The 24532-nt window shown below is 34.9% G+C and overlaps 1 protein-coding gene across 1 annotated transcript in view; it reads right to left on the bottom strand.

Moving 5' to 3' along the window:
* C8H8orf34 (chromosome 8 C8orf34 homolog) overlaps positions 1 to 24532 on the bottom strand; it is a 494601-nt gene that overhangs the window by 76443 nt on the left and 393626 nt on the right. Inside the window, exon 10 of the mRNA XM_015145533.3 lies at positions 21466 to 21542. Within this exon, the coding sequence (XP_015001019.2) occupies positions 21466 to 21542 (77 nt within the window). The remainder of the gene's footprint in view (positions 1 to 21465; positions 21543 to 24532) is intronic.

Raw genomic sequence — 24532 nt, 5'->3', positions numbered from 1 at the left:
AAGTATATTTTTATTTTGCAATGAATTAAATAACTCATTAGTGAAAAAGAAGCTGTGTCTTTCTTTTCTAAGATGTTGGTGAAAGGGCAGAAGGCAGGTAAGGGCAATAGTAGCTAAAGGTGGAAAATGAAATCATTTATACATCTGTTTGCCACTGAAAAATGCTTGAGAATGTCCATAGCCTACAGGAAAGTAGAAAGAGAAGTGTGAAAAATATGGAAAAAGACAGAGAAGTACATTTTTAGAAATTAGGAGAAAGGATTCTATCAAGAGCAATCCTGGAACACGATAAGTTAAACCTCTTCTGAGATTGGATGAAAACAAATGAGAAGGCTTGCTTACACAGATGAGTACCGGCTTATGGATGTTAAAGGACTTTACACCTGAGGGACCCAAGTTTTGTTTGTTTGGTTTTACTTGCTTGCTAGTTTTATTTTTTCTTGAGAAGTAGGAGGCTAGGACCAGGTTTGGAATAATTGGTAGGGAGAATAAGATCGATATGAGGGCAGATTTAAACTGGACATTAGCAGCAAAGGAAGGCTAAATAGAGAGACATTGATGAAATGCACTGTTCAGAGATTGGCTGGATAAGGCAGCCATAAGGGGGCGATGGCTTAGAGCCTGGAGTTCTTAGGGAAGTCAAAGAAGAGGAAGAGTGGGACTGATGGAGTTAGAAAATGAAAAGGAGGGTATTACCACTAACCCACTGGAGTTCAAGTCCAGAAGAAGAACAAAACTAGGTTATGATAAGGTTACAGGTGTGGCCACAGGTGTGAAATATTGGGTGGAAGGCATGGAAGAATACAATGTAGAAAAAGTGTGAAGATAGAATGTTGGATAGACTGGTTATGTCGTGTCAAAGTCCTCAGTGACTGAGCAGTGTGAGTGCTAAATTGAAATTCTATAAACCTAAACGTCAATCAACAGATGAATGGATAAAGAAAATGTGGTACATATAAACAATGGAGTACTATTCATCTATACAAAAGAATGAGATCCAGTCATTTACAACAACATGGATGGATCTGGAGGAGACAATGTTGAGTAAAGTAAGTCAGGCACCAAAAGAGAAACTTGATATGTTCTCACTTATTTGTGGGAGCTAAAAATTAAAACAATTGAACCCATGGAGATAAAAGAGTTGAAAGATGGTTGCTGGAGGCTGGAAAGAGTTGTATGGGGTGGGGTGGACGGAACTGAAGATAGTTTAATGGATACAAAAATATAGTTCAAAAGAATAAGACCTAGTATTTGCCAGCACAACAGGGTGACTACAGTCAATAGTAATTTAACTGTACATTTTTAAATAATTAAAAGAATATAATTGAATTATTTGTAACATGAAGAATAAATGTTTGAGGTTATGAATACCCCATTTACCCTGATGTTATTATTGTGTATTGCACACCTATATGAAAACATCTCATGTAGCCCATAAATATATACACCTAGGTACCCACAAAAATATAAACAATTAAAAAAATTTAAAAAGAAATAAGATTGTTTATTTTTGTTGGAAAAAAATGTATCAGATAATATGAATGTCAGAGGAAGAATTTTTTAATTTAACTTTTATTTTAAGTTCAGGGGTACACGTGCAAGTTTGTTATATAAGTAAACTTGTGTCACAGGGGTTTGTCAAACATGTTATTTCGTCACCCAGCTATTCAGCCCAGTACCCATTTTCGCTGATCATCTCCCTCTTCCCTCCCTTCACCCTCTGATAGGCCCCAGTGTCTGTTGTTCCCCTCTATGTGTCCATGTCTTCTCATCATTTAGCTCCCATTTATAAGTGAGAACACGCAGTATTTGGTTTTCTGTTCCTGTATTAGTATGCTAAGGATAATAGCCTCCAGCTCCATCCATGTTCCCACAAAGGATATGATCTCATTCATCTTTATGACTGCGTAGTATTCCATAGTGTATATGTACAATATTTTCTTTATGCAGTCTACCATAGGTGGGCATTTAGGTTGATTCCATGTCTTTGCTGTTGTAAATATTGCTGTAATTAACATATGTGTTTTTATGACAGAACAATTTATATTCCATTGAGAATATAACCAGTAACGGGATTGCCGTGTCAAATGATAGTTCTGTTTCTAGGTCTTTGAGTAACTGCCATGCTGTTTTCCACAATAGTTGAACTAATTTATACTCCCACCAACAGCATATAAGCATTCATTTTTCTCTGCAATCCCACCAGTATCTGTTAATTTTTGACTTTTTAATCATAGTCATTCTGACTGGTGTGAGATGGTATCTCATTGTGGTTTTGATTTGCATTTCTCTAATGATCAGTGATATTGAGCTTTTTTTTCATATGCTTGTTGGCTGCATGTACATCTTCTTTTGAAAAGTGTCTGTTCATGCCCACTTTATAATGTTTTTTTCTTGTAAATTTAAGTTCCCTAGAGATGCTGAATATTAGACCTTTGTCAGATACATAGTTTGCAGAAAACTTTCTTCCATTCTGTAAGTTGTCTGTCTACTCTGTTGATAGTTTCTTTTGTTATGCAGAAGCTCTTTACTTTAATTAGATCCCATTTATCAATTTTTCTTTTTGTTGCAATTGCTTTTGGCATCTTTATCATGAAATTTTTGCCTGTTTCTATGTCGAGAATGGTATTGCATAGGTTGTCTTCCAGAATTTTTAGTTTTGGGTGTCACATTTAAGTCTTTAATTCATCTTGATTTAATTTTTGCAGATGGTATAAAGAAAGGATCCAGTTTCAATCTTCTACATATGGCTATCCAGTTATCCCAGCATCATTTACTGAATAGGGAGTCTTTTCCCCATTGTTTGTTTTTGTCAGCTTTATTGAAGATCACATAGTTGTAGGTGTGCAGCCTTATTTCCGGGCTCTCTATTCTGGTCTATGTGTCTGTTTTTGTACCAGTACCATGCTGTTTTGGTTACTGTAGCCCTATAGTATAGCTTGAAGTCAGGTAGCATGATGCCTCCAGCTTTGTGGGTGTTTTTGTTTGTTTGTTTGTTTCTTAGGATTGCCTTGGCTATTTTGGCTCTTTTTTGGTTCCATGTGAATTTTAAAATATTATTTTCTAGTTCTGTGAATAATGTCATTGGTTATTTAATAGGAATAGCATTGAATCTACAAATTGCTTTGGGCAGTAGAGCTATTTTAATGACATTGATTTTTCCCATCTATGAGCACGGGATGTTGTTTCATTTGTTTGCGTCATCTCTGATTTCTTTGAGAAGTGTTTTGAAATCCTCATTGTAAAGATCTTTCACCTCCCTAGTTAGCTGTATTCTTAGGTATTTTATTCTTTTTGTGGCAACTGTGAATGGGATTGTGTTGCGGATTTGCCTCTTGCCTTGACTGTGGTTGGTATAGGAGTGCTACTGACTTTTGTACATTGATTTTGTATCCTGAGACTTTGCTGAAATTGTTTCTCAGCTGAAGGAGCTCTTCCAGCTTTTGCCCATTTGGTATGATGTTGGCTGTGGGTTTGTCAGATATGGCTCTTATTATTTTGAGGTATGTTCCTTCCAAATCTAGGCTATTGAGAGTTTTTAACATAAAGGGGTGTTAAATTTTATTGAAAGCCTTTTCTGCATCTATTGAGATAATCATGTAGTTTCTTCTTTAGTTCTGTTTATGTGATGAATCACATTTATTGATTTGCATATGTTGAACCAACCTTGCATCCCAGGGATAAAGCCCACTTGATTGTGGCAAGCTTTCTGATGTGCTGCTGGATTCAGTTTGCCAGTATTTTATTGAGGATTTTTGCATCAACATTCGTTAGGAATATTGGTCCAACATTTTCTTTTTTTGTTGTGACTCTGCAATGTTTTGCTATCAGGATGATGCTGGCCTCATAGAATGTTAGGTAGGAGCCCCTCCTCATTAATTTTTTAGAATAATTTCAGCAGGAATGGTACGAGATGTTATTTGTACATCTGGTAGAATTCAGCTGTGAATCTTTCTGATCCTGGGCTTTTTTTGGTTGGTAGGTTATTACTGATTCAATATCAGAGCTTGTTATTGGTCTATACAGAGATTCAATTTCTTCTTCGTTCATTCTTGGGAGGATGTATGTATCCAGGAATTCACCCATTTCCTCTAGATTTTCTAGTTTATCTGCATAGATGTGTTTATATTATTTGATGGTTATTTGTGTTTCTGTGGGGTAAGGGGTATTTCCCCTTTGTTGTTTCTGATTGTGTTTATTTGAGTTTCTTTTCTTCATTAGTCTAGCTAGCCATCTATGTAATTTATTGATTTTTTCAAAAAACCAACTCCTGAATTCACTGATCTTTTGAATCGTTTGTCATACCTCTGGTTCCTTCCTTCCTCTGATTTTTGTTATTTCTTGTCTTCTGCTAGCTTTGGGGTTGGTTTTCTCTTGGTTCTCTTGTTCTTCTATTTGCAAAGTTAGGTTGCTAAATTGAGATCTTTCTAACTTTTCAATGTGGGCATTTGGTGGTATGATTTCCCTCTTAATGTTGCCTTAGCTGTGTCCCAGAAATTCTGGAACATTTTATCTTTGTATTCATTAGTTTCCAAAAACTTATTGATTTCATTATTTACCCAAAAGTCATTCAGGAGCAGGTTATTCAATTTCCAAGTAATTGTATAGTTTTGATTGAATTTCTTAGTTTGGATTTCTAAATTGGTTGTGTTGTGGTCCAAGAGATTGGTTTTTATGATTTCTGCTCTTTTGCATTTGCTGAGCAGTGTTTTATTTCTGATTGTGTAATCGATGTTAAAGTATGTGCCATGTGGCAATGATAAGAATATATATTCTGTTGTTTTGGGATGGAGAGTATTGCAAGTGTCTGTCAGGTCCATTTGATTCAGTGCTGAGTTCAGGTCCTAAATATCTTTGTTGATTTTCTGCTTTGATGATCTGTTTACAACTGTCAGTGCAATGTTGAAGTCTCCCACTACTATTGTGTGGAGGTCTAAGTTGTTTTGAAAGTCTCTCAGAACTTGCTTTATGAATGTGACTGCTGCTATGTTAGGTGCATGTATATTTAGGATAGTTAAGTCTTCTTGAATTGAACTCTTTACCATTACGTAATGCCCTTCTTTGTCTTTTTTTTTTTTTTAATCTTTGTTGATTTAAAGTTTGTTTTGTCTGAAATTAAGATTGCTACCCCTGCTTTTTTTCTGTTTTTCCATTTGCTTAGTGGATTTTTCTCCATGCCTTTATTTTGAGTGTATGGGTGGCATTGCATAAGAAATGGGTCTCTTCAAGACAGCATACCAATGGGCTTTGGTTCTTTATTCAGCTGGCCATTCTGTGCCTTTTAATTGAGGTATTTAGCCTGTTACCAAAGGATTTTTATTTAGAGATGAAAATGAATGATCAGGAAGTTGCAGTGGAGAACTGTGATAAACAATATTGCCTCTCATAACTGTGGCATGAAAAAGTAATGAATGTTTGCATAAAAGAACAAATGATAAGTGCCTGGGAAAAAGGTTTATATTAAGGACAGAAAATGAAAGCAGCAATGGACAAAGAGGTTGAAGATATAGAGCAATTTATTTTCCATCAAATAAGAATTTAAACTAAGAGTTTTGAGAGCATACTGCCTTAGTCAGAGCTTTCCAACCCTGTTCTAGAAGTATGTTTTAGACATGCCTTGGAGCTACTAGGACCTTGTAGTTTTCAAAGCCACCCTGAGTTAAACTAAATCCTATTACTTATAGTTGTACTGACACTATGGCCACAATGATGATAATAGTATTATAGCACACTCAAACATTTAATTTTGAACTACTCTTATTTAGTTAGATAAAAAGTTAAATTTCTAAAGAGATTAAAGATCAAAAAATGAAAATTACTCAGATCCACATTATCCAATAACCTCAGCCTAATAATTGGACTCATGGGAGGTACCTAAGACACAGGATCTCCCTCTTTAAGTGAAGTTAAAAGAACTATAATGTGACATTTGAAGTATAGTATTATATTCTACTTACAACACTAACCATTTGGAACAAGTGGCCAATGAATAAAAGGACACATAAAAGTTGTCAGGGTGACTTTTCCTCCTTCAGTTCAATCTACCAATCATTTATTGGGTATCTCCTTTTCTTGGCACTGGGCTAGGTACTGAATATCTTGAGATGAACATGACTTGTTATGATAAAAATTATATTTCATTTTATTGCATTATATTGATTTATTATAAATATATCCTAGTGTTGATAATCACAGAATCTACATCATGGAACTCTCTGAACTCATATCAAATGAGGGTAAAATAATTTGATTAAAGATTTTGCAAGCTACACTGCCACCTATTTGCTAAAATTCTAAAGGACATTCAGAATAAACCTGAAGGAATTCTAGTTCTATATGATTGGCAGTGCCATTCTCTCTGAGTTTCATTTTGCATCTTTAAAATGGAGATGATAATAATACGTACTTCCAGGTTTGTTAAAATAATAAAAAGCATTTTAGTAATGCACTTACAAATGTTAGTTATTGATTTTTGGAAACCAGCCACAGACGTAGACAGTTTGCCTTGCTACAGTCTACTTTACTGACAGCGTTAAAACACATCAAAAGTCGACTATTTATTTGACATTTGCACATCATGGCTGAGCAAAGGCTTAAAACCACAGATAAAATGAATATGTTATGCTTTAATTTGTAATATAAAAAAGATGATTTATTAAGTTTTTTGCTTTCCTTTTATGTCAACAGCTGTATGAAAAAGCCATTGGTCTAAGAAATGGAGAACATCAGCTTTCTGTTGTCTAGCAGGAAACCAGTCAACAGTGGAATAAGGAGGCTTTCTGAAATGTTACTAGGGTGTTGTTGAACCTAAAGTCACGAGCTAACCACATTCTTTAGAATCAGCCTTCAAAGACAGAATTTAAATTCGGCAGTTTCACAAAAAGAGGGAAAGCAGAAATTTGGTGTTTTACAAATTTGGATTGGGAGTAATATAGTCAAGATTTAATGTTCATTGAAAGAATAAGTGATAGAATTGGCTAGGGTTCTCTCCTGAGTGTAAAATACTTTCTCATAAATTTCTGACAATTTTTATTTATTAATGACATTGCATTTATGTTTTTTCTTTTCTCTCTCAAATTAGACACACTTGCAAATCATTTAAAGTATAAAGAATTATAACTGTGGCCTCCTATATCTAATTTTATGAGTCTTGAAAAAGTTTAGTGACATTTTGTTTAACATAAGTGTTTTGTTACTTGACCAAAGCAAACATGATTTTTAGGCCCTTAAAGGCATTCAACATCCAATATAAATGTCTTTGCCAAGAAAATACTTTTATAATTATCTAAATCATTAAGCCCCAAAAATACTTACTAAAAAAGACAAAACATTCACATGATGCAAAAAGAACAGACAGCTACGTGTTATTGTGAATGCACCATAAGAAAATAGGGTAAACATTGAAATTTCAGAATAGTTTGAATGGGTAATTTCAAAGTTTGTTTACAGCAGGGCAATCTTATGTTCAAAGCAAACCTTACACATAAGTCTTGGGTATAAGACAGAAACCATTGAAACTGCTCCCTGAAGTCCAGGTACAGACTCCTTGGCCTCCAGAAACATGGGAAAGTAATGATTTTAATCCCATCGGTGCCCCGAGATGGGCCACCAGGGCTTTGGAGTGTGACAGGTTCTCATCACACCTACACCATTAGCTGTAGTTACTTACCTTCTCTAAAACTTAGTTTTTCCATCTAAAAATTAAGATAAACTTACCTCACAAAGAGGCTGTGTAATTTTAAATAAGTTAATGTAGGTAAGGCCTTAATTTCAATTATTTCTTGTGATTATAGCAGGGTTACTGCTCTTTCAAGGGAAGTATATAGTCTAGGAGAGCTGTGGGCCATTCACAATTTGTTTCCCCAACTGTATCTCTATCAATATCTACAGCAGTAAATCTCAAGGAAGGTCTGGCTGCCCAGAGGGGCATGTATCCCACTACCCACCAGATGGGAACTCCTGGGTTGGACAGTCATGTGGACAAATAAGAGTGCTGCAGAGATGTTAACATGATGAGTGTGACTGCCTTAACCCAGACTGGGAGCAGAAGGAGGGATGAAGGATGGTGTCCAGCTTCCTAGATTATTAACTAGGAGAAACAGAGGTAATATCCTGTAGGAAGAGGTTTCTACAATAACGGGAATGAGGTGGGGAATTGACCAGAAGACAGGAATGGAAACAATAAGGGATCTGGAGGTGGAAGTTGTGTTGGGCATAGAAAAGACTGCAAGCAAAATTTGAATTGAGCATGTTCATCCAAATTGTCATCTCCCAGGAATGCAATCTAGTGAGGCAAATCCACCAAAGTATTATTGATTTCCTCATGTTGATCACTGACTTGGCCTCAAGTGTTGGGGCCACAGGAAGACACAGGTGTCAGGAAATGCGCCCCTGGCAGAGGTTAATGACTTCCACTTCCAAGGTCTCCCTACTGTCTGCTTGCATTTGACTGTCCTTAGGCTGCAGGTTCTTCAGGCTGAGATATTCTTGTCACTTTCTCCAGGAACAAAAGACTCGATGTGGCCATTTCTCAACTTTTGTGATCTCCAAGTACAGGTGTTTACTAGTTCTTGATTACCTTTTCTTGATATCATTTGAAGTTTGTCTCCTTAGCTAATAAACCCTTTATATTTCTTCTTTGATTAGGTGATCTTTCCAGAAATTTCTTTTTAAAACTATGCCTGTATTCTTACTACTGGAATGCAAATACTTCCTTAATAAACATAAAAAGCATTAGTGAAACTTAAAAAGGAAATGACAAGTTTCAGAAATTCGGATTTAAGAAAAATAAATACACACATCTTATTCACAATTCTTGAGAAGTACAAATACTTTTTTGTAGTTGTGACATCGTGGAGAGATATTTACTTACTTACTTACAAATTACTCAGCTTCCTTTTTTCCCAAGAAGTTTGTGTTATTTCTGAATCTAGATGTCCCAATATTCTGAACAAAATAACTGGAATTTAAGATTTCAATTCTGTCCTCTAATTTATAAGATTCTTGTGAATATGATTTAAGCTTTAAGAAACTCTATAAAAATCACCAGATGAAATACTTTCTATGTAAGCAAACTAAATAATCTCTAGAAACTGATGAATAGTTTTTTTGTATTCTGGGAAAAGGTCTCCCAAGCTTTTCTTGAAATATTGAAATGCTAAACCTGTTCTTAAAAAAAAAAAAAAATACAAGAAGGCATACTTTAGAACAGCTAGTTATTGTATGATGGTTAAACTCTTTGATTTTGCAAAAAAAGAACAAAAGGAAGGACTTTATCTACTTTAAACATGTAAAACGGCAATAACTAAAACAGAAATAACATAGAAGTTAATGGAGGCTAACTCTCCACTGCCTAGATGATAATGGTTAACTTAGTACAGTCTACATTTGGAGGACGTGGAGTAGGTACAATCCTGGCTCCCCAGGCTTACAAACTGAGGGATTTAAGGCAATCTATTACATCTCCCTCAATCTTAGTTTTCTGATGTATAAGTTGGTTAGTAATTAAAATCTGCTCGCAAACAAAATGGGATAATGTTCACACAATGTCTGGTAAAAATTAAAGATTTAATAAATATTAGCTGTGACAATATCATACATAGTAATTACGATTAAAAGAAAAAATTCAAATTAATGAAGAAGGGATGAATTATCAAAAACAAATGACACTGACAATTTTTTTGTTGTTGTTGAGATAGAGTCTCACTCTGTTGTCCAGGCTGGAGCACAGTGGCGTGATCTCAGCTCACTGCAACTTCCGCCTCCAAGGTTCAAACAGTTCTCCTGCCTCAGCCTCCTGAGTAACTGGGATTACAGATGTCTGCCACCATGCCCAGCTAATTTTTTGTATTTTTAGTAGAGATGGGGTTTTGCCATGTTGGCTAGGCTAGTCGCAAACTCCTGACCTCAGGTGATCCTTCTGCCTCAGCCTCCCAAAGTGCTGGGATTATAGGCATAAGCCACCACGCCCAGCCTCTAACAAACTGTATTTGAAAATATATTGTTAAACCCTTGCCTCATAATAACCACCAAAATAAACTCAAAATTGATTGAAGAATTCAAAAGGATAATGTGAAGAACTTTTAGGTAATATTTATCTAATATTGGAGAGAAAAAAACTGTATAAATAAATGGAAGAAATTAGAAAGAGAAAAATATAGATTCTGTATAATAAAAAAACTATGATAACATTAAAAGACAAGAGAAAAATTGCCAAAAATTATTTGCCACAATATGAAATGATACAAGTCATTATTTTTAATACATAATAAATACCAACAAGTCAATAGGAAAATAAACTCTCCGAAAGAAGTATGGCCAGGAGCACAAAAAATCATGAAAAAGTCTAATAAATATATGTAAAAATTATTTATTAGTAATTAAAGAAATTCACTAGTAAACCAGGAAATCCAACTTCGAGGACAAAAAGTTTCATTTTATATTTATCAACATGCTGAAACAATTTTGTGAGATTTTTACTTTTCATTTATAGATTTTAAGAGAATACTTAATTCTGGCAAGAGTTTAGGAGATTCCTGGTAAATATGCCACATGGCCTTCCTCTGAAATGTATTAAGAACTTTAAAATAGTTAATATACTTTAACCCTTTAAGGACCTGAGGAAAACATCGAGACACTGACTATGAGTTTTGTTCTCCAAAGCATTACTTTCAAAACTCAGATCTCAGACGCAATCTAAACCAGTGTGTCCCAACACCTTCACATCGAAACAAAGGAAATAATAATATTTGTACAGTACACAGAGAACCTCGAATAGGCTGCTTGCATGGAATGAAAGTTCAACCAGTGACCAGAAGGACTGGAACACTGAGGTCCCAGCATATCTGTCACCAATCCCAACGATCAGTAGCCTGGGACAAACGATTTGGGCGTATCCAACCTAAAAACCTAACATTAAATCAAGTATGGCAGCTCTATGTTATGATGTAACACCAAAATTAAAGTCTTAAACTTCTGAAAAGTGAATAATAAGAGGCTACGTGGTCTAATTGGTGCTAAAACAGATAAGGCTGCAATAAAGCACAGCCGTTAGAACTAGACTTAGAAATTTTATGTAAGAACGTGCTTATTGCCTTTAGCTTGTAAGATAGATGTAATTTTTTTCTTTTTTAACTTTCGGAATAACAAAACCATAGTGGGAAAAAAGAATATGTTTATGATGTAATGTAAAGAAAAGCAGAATGTAAGGCTTTTTATATTCCATTTTAAAAAGAGTTTGATTTCTGAAAAACGACTTTTTATTCAATATAACCTAACAGTCAACATCCTTTCAATATAAACATATAAACATAATCATTTTCCAAATATTCTTTTAATATATGTATTAGTCAACATAATATCAGAAATATAAAATATTTTTTCGATTTGTTTGAATCAGCACACTCTTCAGATTCAGAAAACAAATATGGTCACTTTTTACAATAAGCAGAAATATCTTGATTAGATGAATGTGGTTAAAAGGTGAAAAAGAACCCCGCAAATGCGTAAGCTTCTGTAGGGAAGCACTCAGAATCCACCATTTTATGTAATCTGTGTAGTTTTCTTAGCTGAAGAAGGAGAGGAACATGTAAAGGAAACTCCCTTGTGGGTAATTTCAGGTTTTTCCATTTCCACAAGGGATTGGATGTTAACTTAATGTGTTTCCCAGCACACATCCTGCACAATTCACAGTCAGAGATATAGGGCTTTACCTCGAAACACAAACATAATCCATATTGCTTTTCTTCTCTTCAGCCCATTTCTACTGGAATCTAATTAAATTTGCAGCAGGTGACAATTACTTTAATAAAGAATTAGCAATAACTTCAAAATACTGAAAATGTAAAATCATGGTTTCCCTTTTGCTCATCACGTTCAGAACTAACAGACTCATGACTGGGATCTCATGCTGTCATACATCTCCTTGGGTATTATTTGCCTAGAAATTAATTATACTTGTTCTGCATTAATGTATATTAGGCCACACTCCCTTCCCATTATTTTAAAAATTAAAGGCAGAATTTAACTGATACAACAAAATAATGTCATACTTTTATTAATGGAGAAACAGTGCAATTATGTAAAGTGATTGAATTAATTACCAAAACCATAATCAATGTCTAAACATTTATTATGTCACACTTTATCATCTTTGGTCATTTTTTCTCTATGCAAATGTAACATTTGCAGAAATTACATTTTCAAACTCATAGATGTTTTAAAAAATAATATTTACAGAGGTCTGGGCAAATATTTTCATCCTTAACATGTCAGAAATCAACAGACCTGAAATGTCAAAAGGAAAAATCCCACCAGATCCCAAACTTTGGTTAGATAACTTGCCTACTATAGCACTTAATTTTGAGCAGCTTTATTGGCATCTTAGCCTATGAGTCATAAAAGCCAAGTGAAATTCCACAGGCCAGAAAAAAAGAAATAGAAAAAACCTTTAGGATTGAGCAAAATATGTACTAGTCACAGTTCTTTAACATAAATTTCATTGCTACAATTAGTCGCCAGCAATTTGCCAACACTATCTTTCAAGGGACAAAATTCATCATAATTTATTACTTCTATTTGGTGAGATTATAATGAACATTCATTTCTTTTTCATTTTGCAAGAGTACAAGTTGAAATATGTTTAATCTTAATTCCATAAATGCTAGCTGTGTGCCTAGTTTTCCATTATAGATGTACAATGCAGGAAAAATTGCAAATTGTTCACTAATTCATTCACTCAACTTTGCTTCTATTGCTCAACTATTTAAATCAATTTACACAAAATCACAAACCCTCTAAAATATGTGCAACAATTTATGTACCATAAAATTATACTTGAGTATTAAAAAAGAATCTGGAACATGTTTTATTGGAAACATTTAAAATGTTAAGTTGTGAGTATGATGAAACAGACAAAATGTTTCTGTGGGCAGGCTTGTGTATACAGTGTAGCAATATTAATAAGAAACAAGATATAAAGCAGGAGTACCAAAATTCATAGTTAAATACATAGTGCAAAGGTCCACTAAAGAACTATTCCTCACCTATATTTTATACAGGAATTGTATGAGTACAATTTTTTAATGCTTCCTGTCAAGCCTAAGTGATGATTTTATAATTTTATGTCTTTCAAATGTATAGATTTTAAAAAATTATTTTTGACAAATCTCACCTGGAATCAAATGTATAGATCTTTTTATGAATGCCTTACAACAGAAGAGGTAAAGATCTGGGAAAGAAGAAATGGGATAGAGGAATGAATCTCCAAGAAGGCACAGTATTTGGCCTGAAAGTAGTATGTATGTTTTTGGAGAAAAGAAATAAAAGGCATTTGTGCAACTTGCATATTGAGAAATGTCATATGACTTCAGCAGATTGCCAAAGTTTCTTTAAGTCTTAGCAATCAATGTTCATTGTGTAAAATTCCTTTTTTAACATAATTCCCAAAAGAATCCAGGACTTATTATAAGAGGATTCCACTCTGCTAATTAACATTCAGTCACCGAATAGAAATACAGGAGGGACTCTGTTGACCTAGGTACTGCATTGGCCAGATAAAAAAAATTAAAAATTAACAAAAAGTAATTCATCTAATTCTTTCTTGTAAAAAGAAATTCATTTAAGAACAATGCTCTTGCTGTCCAATCTTTCTGAAATTATACATAAGTTTTATGTGTTACAGAAGATATATGCATAGATGCTTCATCTTCATGTTTTCCAATTATAGTTGTGAAAAGAGTATATTTGCATCTTATCCAAATTCATTATTTTTTAAGTTTATATCCACAGGACCTTGGGAAATATGGCATATGTGAGAAATTTCAGTGTCACACAATCAGATCCAAACTTCACTACTTGAGAGTAGAAGTCGAAAGAATCAGGAAGAGTGAAAAGGGAAAAAGCTATTCATTTGTTCCTACAGCAAAAATAAAAAGAATGTTTTATGTACTAATCAACAAAACACAATGATACGGTTTGGCAGTGTCCTCACCAAAATCTCAACTTGAATTGTATCTCTCAGAATTCCCACGTGTTGGAGGGATCCAGGGGGTGGTTATTGAATCATGGGGGCTGGTCTTTCCCATGCCATCCTTGTGATAGTGAATTAGTCTCATGAGATTTGATGGGTTTATCAGAGGTTTCCACTTTTGCTTCTTCCTTATTTTCTCTTGCTGCTGCCATGTAAGAAGTGCATTTCACTGATTGCTATGATTCTGAGGCATCCCCAGCCATGTGGAGCTGTAAGTATAATTAAACCTCTTTTTCTTCCCAGCCTTGGTTATGTTTTTATCAGCAGCATGAAAACGGACTAATACAGTAAATTGTACCAGTAGAGTGGGGCATTGCTGAAAAGACACCAGAAAATGTGGAAGCGACTTTGGAACTGGGTAGCAGGCAGAGGTTGGAACAGTTTGAAGGTGAATGTGGGAAAGTTTGGAATTTCCTAGAGACTTGTTGAATGGCTTTTCCCAAAATGCTGATAGCAATATGGAAAATAAAATTCAGTCTGAGGTGGTCTCAGATGGAGAAGAGGAACTTGTTGGGAACTAGAGCAAAGGTGACTCTTGTTATGCTTTAGCTAAGAGACTGGCAGCATTTTGCCCCTGCCCTAGAGATTTGTGGTACATTGAACTTGAGAGAGATGATTTAGAGTATCTGGAGGAAGAAATTTCAAAGCAGCAAGCATTCAAGATGTAACCTGGGTGCTTTTAAAGGTATTCAGTTTTATAAGAGAAGCAGAGCATAAAAGTTTGGAAAATTTGCAGCCTGACCAAGTGATAGAAAATAAAAACCCATTTTCTGTGGAGAAATTCAAGCTGGCTGCAGAAGTTTACATAAGTAGCAAGGATCCTAATGTTAATCCTCAAGACAAAATGTCTTCAAGGCATATCAGAGAACTTCCCGGCAGCTCCTCCCATCACAGGCCCCGGAGGCCCAGGAGGAAAAAGTGGTTTCGTGGGCTGGTCCCAGGGTCCCTGTGCTGTGTGCAGCCTAGGGACTGGGTGCCCTGTGTCCCACCTGCTCCAGCCATGGCTGAAAGGGGCTGACATACAGCTCAGGCTGTGGCTTCAGAGGGTGGAAGCCCCAGGCCTTGGCAGCTTGCTCATGGTGTTGAGCATGAGGGTGCACAGAAGTCAAGAATTGAGGTTTGGGAACATCTGCCTAGATTCCAGAAGATAAATGGAAATGCCTGGATGCCCAGGCAAAAGTTTGTTGCAGGACCTGGGCCTGCGTGGAGAACCTCTGCTAGGGCAGTGCAGAAGGGAAATGTGGGATCAGAAACCCCACACAGAGTCCCTACGGGGGCACCACATAGTGGAGCTGTGAGAAGACAGCCATGGTCCTCTAGACCCCAGAATGGTAGATCCACTGACAGCTTGCACTGTGCTCCTGGAAAAGCCACAACCACTCAACACCAGCCCATGAAAGCAGCCAGGAGAGAGGGTGTACCCTGCAAAGCCACAGGGGTGGAGCAGGCCCAAGACCATGGGAACCCACCTCTTGCATCAATGTGACTTGGATGTGAGACCTGGAGTCAAAGGAGATCATTTTGGAACTTTAAAATTTGACTGCCCCACTGGATTTCAAACTTGCATGGGCCCTGTAACCCCTTTGTTTTGGCCAATTTCTCCCATTTGGAACAACTATGTTTACCCAATATCTGTACCCCCATTGTATCTAGGAAGTAACTAACTTGCTTTTGATTTTACAGACTCATTGGCAGAAGGGACTTGCTTTGTCTCAGATGAGACTTTGGACTGTGGACCATTGGATTATTGCTGAAATTAGTTAAGACTTTGGGGGACTGCTGAGAAGGTGTGATGATTGGTTGTGAAATGTGAGGACATGAGATTGGAGGGGCCAGGGGTGGAATGATATGGTTTGACTGTGTCCACACCCAAATCTCAACTTGAATTACATTTCCCAGAATTCCCATGTGTTGTGGGAGGGCCCCAGGGGGAGGTTATTGAATCATGGGGGCCAATCTTTACTGTGCTATTCTCGTGATAGTGAACAAGTCTCATGAGATCTGATGGGTTTATCAGGGGTTTCCGCTTTGCTTCTTCCTCATTTTCTCTCTCTGCTGCCATGTAAGAAGGGTCTTTCACCTCCCACCATGATTCTGAGCTCTCCCACCCATGTGGAACTGTAAGTCCAATTAAACGTCTTTTTCTTCCCAGCCTTGGGTATGTTTTTAATCAGCAGCATGAAAATGGACTCTCACACACAACATCTGGCAAGACTAAAAATAATCAAATTTACCTCCAATCTAGCTCAACAGACACTTTATCAAGATAACTCCAGAATTACCAGAGTCTCTAACTTTTGGATCAAGCTTGCCACAGATATTTTTTTCTTAAACACATACTTTTTTTCCTTTTGCTTTCTTTCTCAGTAGTTTCCCCATCCCAGGATCTCTTTTCATACTGCTCTGGTTTCTCAGAGTCCTCCAATTCCGAAAAACCTTAGCAAGGCTAATCTCTTATGCTGAAATGTACCAATCCCTTTCTCTCATAAAAAACTACCTGTTCTGATCCAGTCCCTCAAACTGTTGCTTTTCACTACCTGCTTCATCCAGTGAATAATTCTACCTTTGATATTGATGGCCAGGCATGGTGGCTTACACCTGTAATCTCAGCACTTTGGGAGGCTGAGGCGGATGGATCACTTGAGGTCAGGAGTTCAAGGCCAGTCTGACCAACATGGTGAAACCCCATCTCTACTAAAAATACAAAAATTAGCTGGGCGTATTGGTACATGCCTGTAATCCCAGTTACTAGGGAGCCAGAGGCACGAGAATTACTTGAACCCAGGAGGCAGAGGTTGCAATGAGCTAAGATCACACCACTGCACTCCAGCTTGGGTGACAGAGCAAGACTCCATCTTAAAATAAAATAAAATAAAACAAAAAATAAAAAAAGATATTGGCTACTGATAATGGCCTAATACTTATCCCCTTTTCATTGCAGGTGTTAACAGTGACTAAGTGCCGAAATACAAATTTGCAAATAAGTACCAATTGTATGGATCCCAACAAGTTCTATGAAAGACAGTTTGGGCACTGGGAACCATGAGTTTTTGTCCTGCCCTCTCTATGTGACCTGGGACAAATCACAAGATCTTTTGGAAGCTCAGTATGCTCATCTGAAGCTAAGGAAGCACTACTTCACAGCGAGGTGGTCAGGATAAAGTGATAAGCCATGAAAATGACAAAATTTAGACACTATTGGTGTTAAATATGTGAAGCACTTAATAATTAAAAAGTGCTGTACAAATATGTGATATCATCACATATTGATATGTGATATTATCCTAGGCAATTTTATATATTTTCCCAAGTAGATAAAACTCTCCAGGAGGAGAATATACCAAAAGCATAACTTTTAGTAAACCCTGGGCATTTTAGGAAACCTTTTTTACAGAAGTCTTTTACATTTTCTTTTCTACTTTAAGAAATGATGACCAGTTACATAAAGTCTTATGAGAGTCAGATTATAATGAGCTAGTCATTACTGGCTGATGAATACAATAACTTTAAAAATTTACAAGGAAAAAAGAAAAAAAAGTCAGTAAAATATTTACTATCAATGATCTTTCTTAATTATCTTCATCTTCCCTTTACACCCATATATTTATTTAATAATTTTACAGCAAAATAGATCTTTTAAGATAAAGGAAGCTCATTCCTGTAATCCTGGCACTTTGGGTGGCCGAGGAAGGAGGATTGCCTGAGTCCAGGAGTTCAAGACCAGCCTGGGCAACATAGCTAGATTCTGTCTCTACAAAATATAAAATTTTGTCGGGTGTGGTGGTGCACACCTGTAGTCCCAGCTACCCAGGAGGTTGAGGTGCTGAGGTGGGAGGAATGTCAGAGCCCAGGAGGTCAATGCTGCAGTGAGCTGTGATAATACCACTGAATTCAGCCTGGGTAACAGAGCTAGACCCTGTCTCAAAAAAACAAAAAACAAAAAACAAAAAAAACAAGCATTTGAAGCAAAAAAAAATTGCATAAGAAATTATCCAAAATCATTGATATTAAGTGTTTATCAATCATTGATCTAAAATAATGCATTATATTTATGAAGCTAAGAGGTCATAATCAATACCTGCTGTTTGGTATTGTCTTTTCACGGTTGTCTTTTTGTTGGTTTACTTAACGGCTTTACCTGACAAATCCAGTTTTAACCTGCATAGGCTGTATATATACCAAGAGGCAGTCCAGAAAAAGAGAGAGCAGAGAGGGAGAGGGAAATTCCAGAAGAATGACTTGCTTATTTGGAGGAGGATAAAAATTCAAATATAAATGTTGCCTCTACATCACTTAAATATTCACAAAATATTCAAGAAATATTCCAAGCACAGAGTAAGCCACTAGGAAAAAACAGTTTCCAAGAGTCTGTTCCCCACTTATTAATATACAATACTCAACATGGAAAGTTAGCAAATAGAGACAGCCTGTGTTGAAACTGCCTTAAATGGTTTTCAACATTTGTGGCATATTTATATTTGTACAGGATATGACTCAAAATTTGCTTTGAAGTATTTTATGTTTCTTACGGTAATAAAGAAAAAAAGTTGCTTTGTTCCAATTCTTCATTAATATTTAGATAAAGTCACAATTTTCTTCTTGATTTATTAAAAATGCTCTCCCACAAAATACTACAGAAGTATTTTTAGGAAATCTATATCTAAAATATCATCATTTTAACAAAATTAACTTTGATTTTAACTCATGCTTTCCTCATAATAAAAGCAGCTGCCACCTAGAAATTGTCTGCTTCAGGGTCCTGACATTCATTCATTTATTCATTTATTGTTTTTATTCCACTTAATTCCAAAAAGATTTAAATGTGTAATATGATATTAAGTGGAATCAGATAATTTTTAATGCAAAAATCTAATGAATGTAAATAAAAACAAAGTTGACCTACAACAAACTTTTGCACTGGGGAAGCACTGTGTGAGTACAGTGGAAAAAAGCAAAGATCTCGAAGAGCCCATTTGAAATCACTCATGAAAAGTTTGGTCAAATAAATCTAATTTCTTTTTTCTTTGCAGTTTTGTGTATTATTAAGGAAGCCAAATACTATAGACATGATATATCTTGATTGGAGTAAATGATTAGAAGAAGAATCTAATGGTATATGTTTAGACCTGAGGGAGAAATATGAACTTTGTGGAATTCACAGCTGATAACCTTTGCAAAAAGTGATGAATGACAGATTATCACAACCTAAAGGACAACATAACATCATGAGGTCATGGAGAAATACTAAAGTTTATAAATGGCAGAACATTTCTTAAAAAATAAAATTAATGCAACAGTAGCCTATAAACCCCAAATAATATTTGTTCCAACCACATACTTCATTGTACTCTATGTGAGAACATTATTTGGAACCCTAAATTTGGTTGTGGCATAACTCACATGTTGCAGGGGACTTGGCAAACAAGGATATATTCAGAAAAAGCATCAAGGTACTGAAATTTTTTGAAACTACACAATGTAAAAGCATTGGTTAAAAGAATGGACTGTGTTTTGACCTAAAAATTTAAGTCTCATTTGGGACACACTGGTAGCTTCTAATATCTGAACATCAGTTAATTGTAAAAAGGATTAGGTTTAAGCTATCACTCCCCGAGTAGAACCAGGACCAATGTTTGTGAGGAATGGAAGACAATCTCTAACAAACAGGAATAAACTGTTTCTAAAAGAAACAGAAAAGCACTAAAAATATTAAGGATGTACAGTAGAAGGAAAATTGACGAGTCCCAACTCCTGATATCACTGTTCTTTTAACTTTAGGACTTTTAACTTTTAACTTTAGTTTTAACTTTTAACTTTAGTTCCTTAGGTTCTCTGAGTTTCTGTTTCCTCATCTATAGGTTAGATAGCACTGCATTGAATACAGGACTGAAAACACCACAGTTGAAAATGCCAAGGTAAGAGATGGGAAATGTTGAACTGGACAGTTACCATGTTTTTTTCTATTTCTAAGATTTTATCATTTTATAGTAAAGGAAAATATAATAGTTTTCATCTTATGGTGAGGAATTATTGCTGAACTATGCATTCAACATATGTGTGTGTGTGTGTCTGTGTGTGTGTGTGTGTGATATTATGGGCCTCCTGTGTGTAGGTACTCTTCTAGGGATGTGGAAGTGAAAAAAATGTACAAAAATTCTTGCCATGGTAGACCTTATATTACAGTTGAAAGAAACGAACAGTAAAACAAATAAGTAAATTACATCTCACAGTAGAAATCATAAGTACTGTATAAAAAATAAAGAAGGGAAATGCAAAATTTTAAATAGGGTCAATAAAATAACATCTGAGCAAAGATACATTAATTTCATCAATAATTTTTAAAATTTATTTTGTTATCAAGTTCATTGGAAAACTTGGCGCCTTTTACCAAATCCTATGATGTGAATAATGTTTAAAATCATGTAATCTCGTCACAGAGTATTATGGGTTGAACTGTGTTCTCCTAAAACTTCATAGGTCAAATTCCTTGCCCAAGTACCTCAGAATGTATTTGGAAATAAGGTCTTTAGAGAGGTAATTAAGTTAAAGGTGGTTATTAGGGAGGCCCTCATTCAATATCACTGGTGATATTTGTGATATATCGCTGGTGTTAAGTGATTAGAACACAGACACATACAAAGGGAAAAAGCTGTGAAGACTCAGGGAGAAGACATTCATCTACAAGGTACGAAGGGAGACCTCAGAAGCAACCAGCCCTGCCAATACTGTGATCCTTTATTTTTGACTCCAGAATTTTGAGAAAATAACTTTTTGTTATTTAAGCTACCCAGTCTTTGCTACTTTGTTATGGCAGCTCTAGCAAATGAATACAGAGAATATAGACACATACAAACCCAGTCCAAATATTATGTTTAAGATAACGCATGATTGCATTAGTTATTTTTATAGAAACTCAAAATATTTTATGAACTTTAGCATTTATTAAAAAATTATTTTTAGTTAGAATTTGTACAGAATTTCAGGTTTTTTCTATTGATTCTTTTAACTTTAAATCGCATTAAAAATCTTAAACCTAATAGTTCTCTCCCAAAATACTGTATTGAAGATATATGGTTTAACAAACATATTACAAGGACTTCACAACTAAAAATAGCATAAGTCATATGTAAACTTTCAGGATATGCAAAATATTTGTTTTACTACCAAGGTAAGTATAGTTAAACTTACTGAAGTTTAACATGGCAGCTCATAACCTTTTAGCGTGCTCACATGCACAACAAGCAAGCAGCTAATAACATCAGAACTTCAGTTTTCTCATCTAGTTCAAGTCTTCTTCCCCAACTGTTGAAACAACTTAGAACAGCCTAATTAACCAGTAAGAAAGTTGGCTTTATTATATTTTATTTAGATTTTCCTATTAGTAATTTAAATTAGTTTTAGCAATTAAAAAAAAATAAGTCAATGAATATACTTACAGGTCCTGTTAGTTTAGATGCTTTCTCAAATTCGTCACCCTCCTCCATTAGTGCTTCTTCAGTCCCAGGTAAGGAATCTATTTTTATTTTTTAAAAATGAATAAATTACAGTCACATATTGCTTATTAATTCTCTGATATATAAAACTGTTGTGATAATAAAATGACAGAATTTGTTGTTGAAAAAATCATATTGTTTGTGAGTTAAAGTAGAACATGAAATAATATTTAACTTAAAAACAACTCATGAAAAATGATAAGTATTTTCAATCTAGAAGGGCACAATAATGTCAGGAATGTGCAAGAACCACAGTTATCTTAGTTATACGAATAAAGCAAGATATTTTGGCATATTATCCAGCTAATTGTTGGAACATAATTATATTTAATGTCCTTTTTCTTTTTTATAATTTTAAAATTATTTGTTTTATCTATCAGTTGTCTCCTTTTGGGGGTTACACAATTTGAGTACTATTTTGTGCTCTCTCTTTCAGATGGAATGGAACGTTCTGAAAAAAGTTCAGAGAAAGGTGGATATTATTAAATGGTGATTGGTTTTCCATTTCAATGTATGAAGCAAGAAGTTGCAATTACTTAGCCTGAATTGAATACATTGATGGGTGAGTGAGTAGTGGCTTTCAAATATGTGGAAAAAAATGATGCAACCTTTTTCTTGTGTCTTCTGACATTATAACAACCATCAGAACAACAAGGATTTCTACGGGTTATAAAGAATTCTGTGATAGGTAAATGGAGCAACTAGGAATAATCTATCCAGAAGACTGTTGACTTCTCTCAGTTGAGTTTGAACTCCTTTTCAAATTAAAAAAAAATCAGTTAAGAGAAAGGTATTTTAAACCACTGGATTTAAAAATTAATTTCTTATATTTATTAATACTTGAGGGAATCATATAAAGCCCTAAAGATTTTCCTTTAGCTTTATGTACATATGCAGACAGATTTTTCTGTTTCGTAAAACGTATACTCTGAAAAGAGAATTAGAGCATGAAATCTTTCAAACCCTTAATGACCACCAAACACCAGGGAGACAATGGAAAGCTCAGCACAGATCCATAATCATAGCTTTTGAATCATGGAGCTCTCTCTATCTCTGATAACTCAGAATTTTACATTCAAGAAGACAAGTTTCTAAATTCTGGGGCACATAGTTTATGTAGATGTAAATGCGGATTTTGTTTTAGAACACAGAATACCTTCCACCGTAAAACTGACTTCAGGAGAAACACATCGTTCTCAAGTTGTAGGTGAATTTAAGGATTTTAAATCTACCTTTCCTAACAGAACATAGATATTAAAAATAAGCAAGTTTTAGTGGATAAAATCAGGAGAGACAAATGAGAATTATACCAAATGCAAAACTATTAATCCACTTGTAAAGAATACATGTTCTTTACATGTATACAAGCTCCCAAAACCCAATTGTAAAGGTGACAATAAATTTGTTAAATTAGGATGTAAATTAAGCATAATTTAATGTAAATTAAGCATAAATTTGGAGGACTTATTAAGCATAAGTCCTCCAAAACTGAATTATATTCTGCAGAACTGTGAGCAAATGCTACTATAATTTTAGTATTCACTCAGTATGTTTCCTGTTTTGTTTGTGTATTGAAGTTCTTATTTGAGTAATCTATTGATTTAATAAATAACATTAAAATGTTCTATTCTACATTACGAAGAAAATTATTTCCATATATAGGACAATAAAATCCACCTTCTCATGGATTTGCTAATTTTTTTAAAGTTAGAAACACTATAAATGAGTTCTCAAGCTCTTCTCCACGAGTAGTTAATGGTTTTTAAGAGATGTCATTCTGCTTGATTATTTATGTATTCATTCTTTCATTCATACATTTACTGTATTTGTATATTTGTGTATTCATTTATTCAGCAAATACTATATGCCAAGCACTGCATTAGGTGCTTTCAAAAGAAGTTGAATATTTTCTGTGCACTTTCTTTCATGAAATTTACTTGAACACATTTACAGGGCAGTATTAACTTTTTAACAAAGATGAACATTTATAAAGAGAAAGTATTAGTAACTTTGTATGATTTACATTTTGTTCAGTTTTGTTTCTGTTGAATTATCCCTGGTTATTGGTACCATATCCACAAAGATCTATAATACAGTAATCTCCATTGAGCTTAGTATGAAGGGACAGCTATAAGTACTGCCAGAACATTTGAGAGTTTACATAACTACTGTTTTTGAAAGTTATGAAGTCAAATGGATACTGTCAAATAGCCCAAATCTAATAATAGGATACCAATCTAACAAGCTAGTAGGGACCAGAGATATCATGAAAGTAAAACCTTAGTGTTTAATGCTTGGAGCAGTAAATGCCATTGTTTATGTCTTCTAAGTGCATCGCTTATTAACAGTAACAGGTGAGTACATAAGTGCAAGCTATTTTGCTCTGTCTATTCCAGAGCAATTTCTTTTACGCATGATTTTCAAATGTAAGTAAATTTTTTTAGCTATTTAAAATCACCTATGGGTGAGTGGGAAATGAGTCCCTAAATTTGTCAAATATTACAGTTTATCTTATATCCTCATTTTAGAGAAGAAGAAACTGAAGCATGGAAAGATAAGGTAATTTTACCAGAAATCTAATAATCCGTGGCAGCAGTAGGACTAAAAATTCAGCCTGTGTGGTTGATTGGACATGTTGGTGGGAACCTAAAAATCTGTAGTTTATTGCAGTGCTTAGCTACATCCAACTTTTTTCAGCCATTATTTTTACTTTTGCTGCTTGTGTCACAACAGACTTTTTTAATGCACAGTTATACCTATTTATAGAAATATTTATGCTTGCCGAGCCAAGTTCAATGTGGATGCACAGTTGACACAAACTGTCAACTTTATAGCACTTTCAGATAATGCCAATGCTATTCAATTATTGGATCTAGTCATTTGACTAACTTAAGTAGAAAAGAATGTACTAAATCAGAAACTCATATTCTGGAATTTGCAGATTAGGCATACTAATAATTGAATGTGAAGAATGCAGGATTAGGCATTTCAAGAAAGGAGCTTAAAGTAT

Source organism: Macaca mulatta, chromosome 8 (assembly GCF_049350105.2).
Source record: "Macaca mulatta isolate MMU2019108-1 chromosome 8, T2T-MMU8v2.0, whole genome shotgun sequence".
NCBI lineage: Eukaryota > Metazoa > Chordata > Mammalia > Primates > Cercopithecidae > Macaca > Macaca mulatta.
The sequence above is the reverse complement of the archived record's forward strand: the minus strand, read 5'-3'. Positions and strand labels throughout refer to the sequence as shown.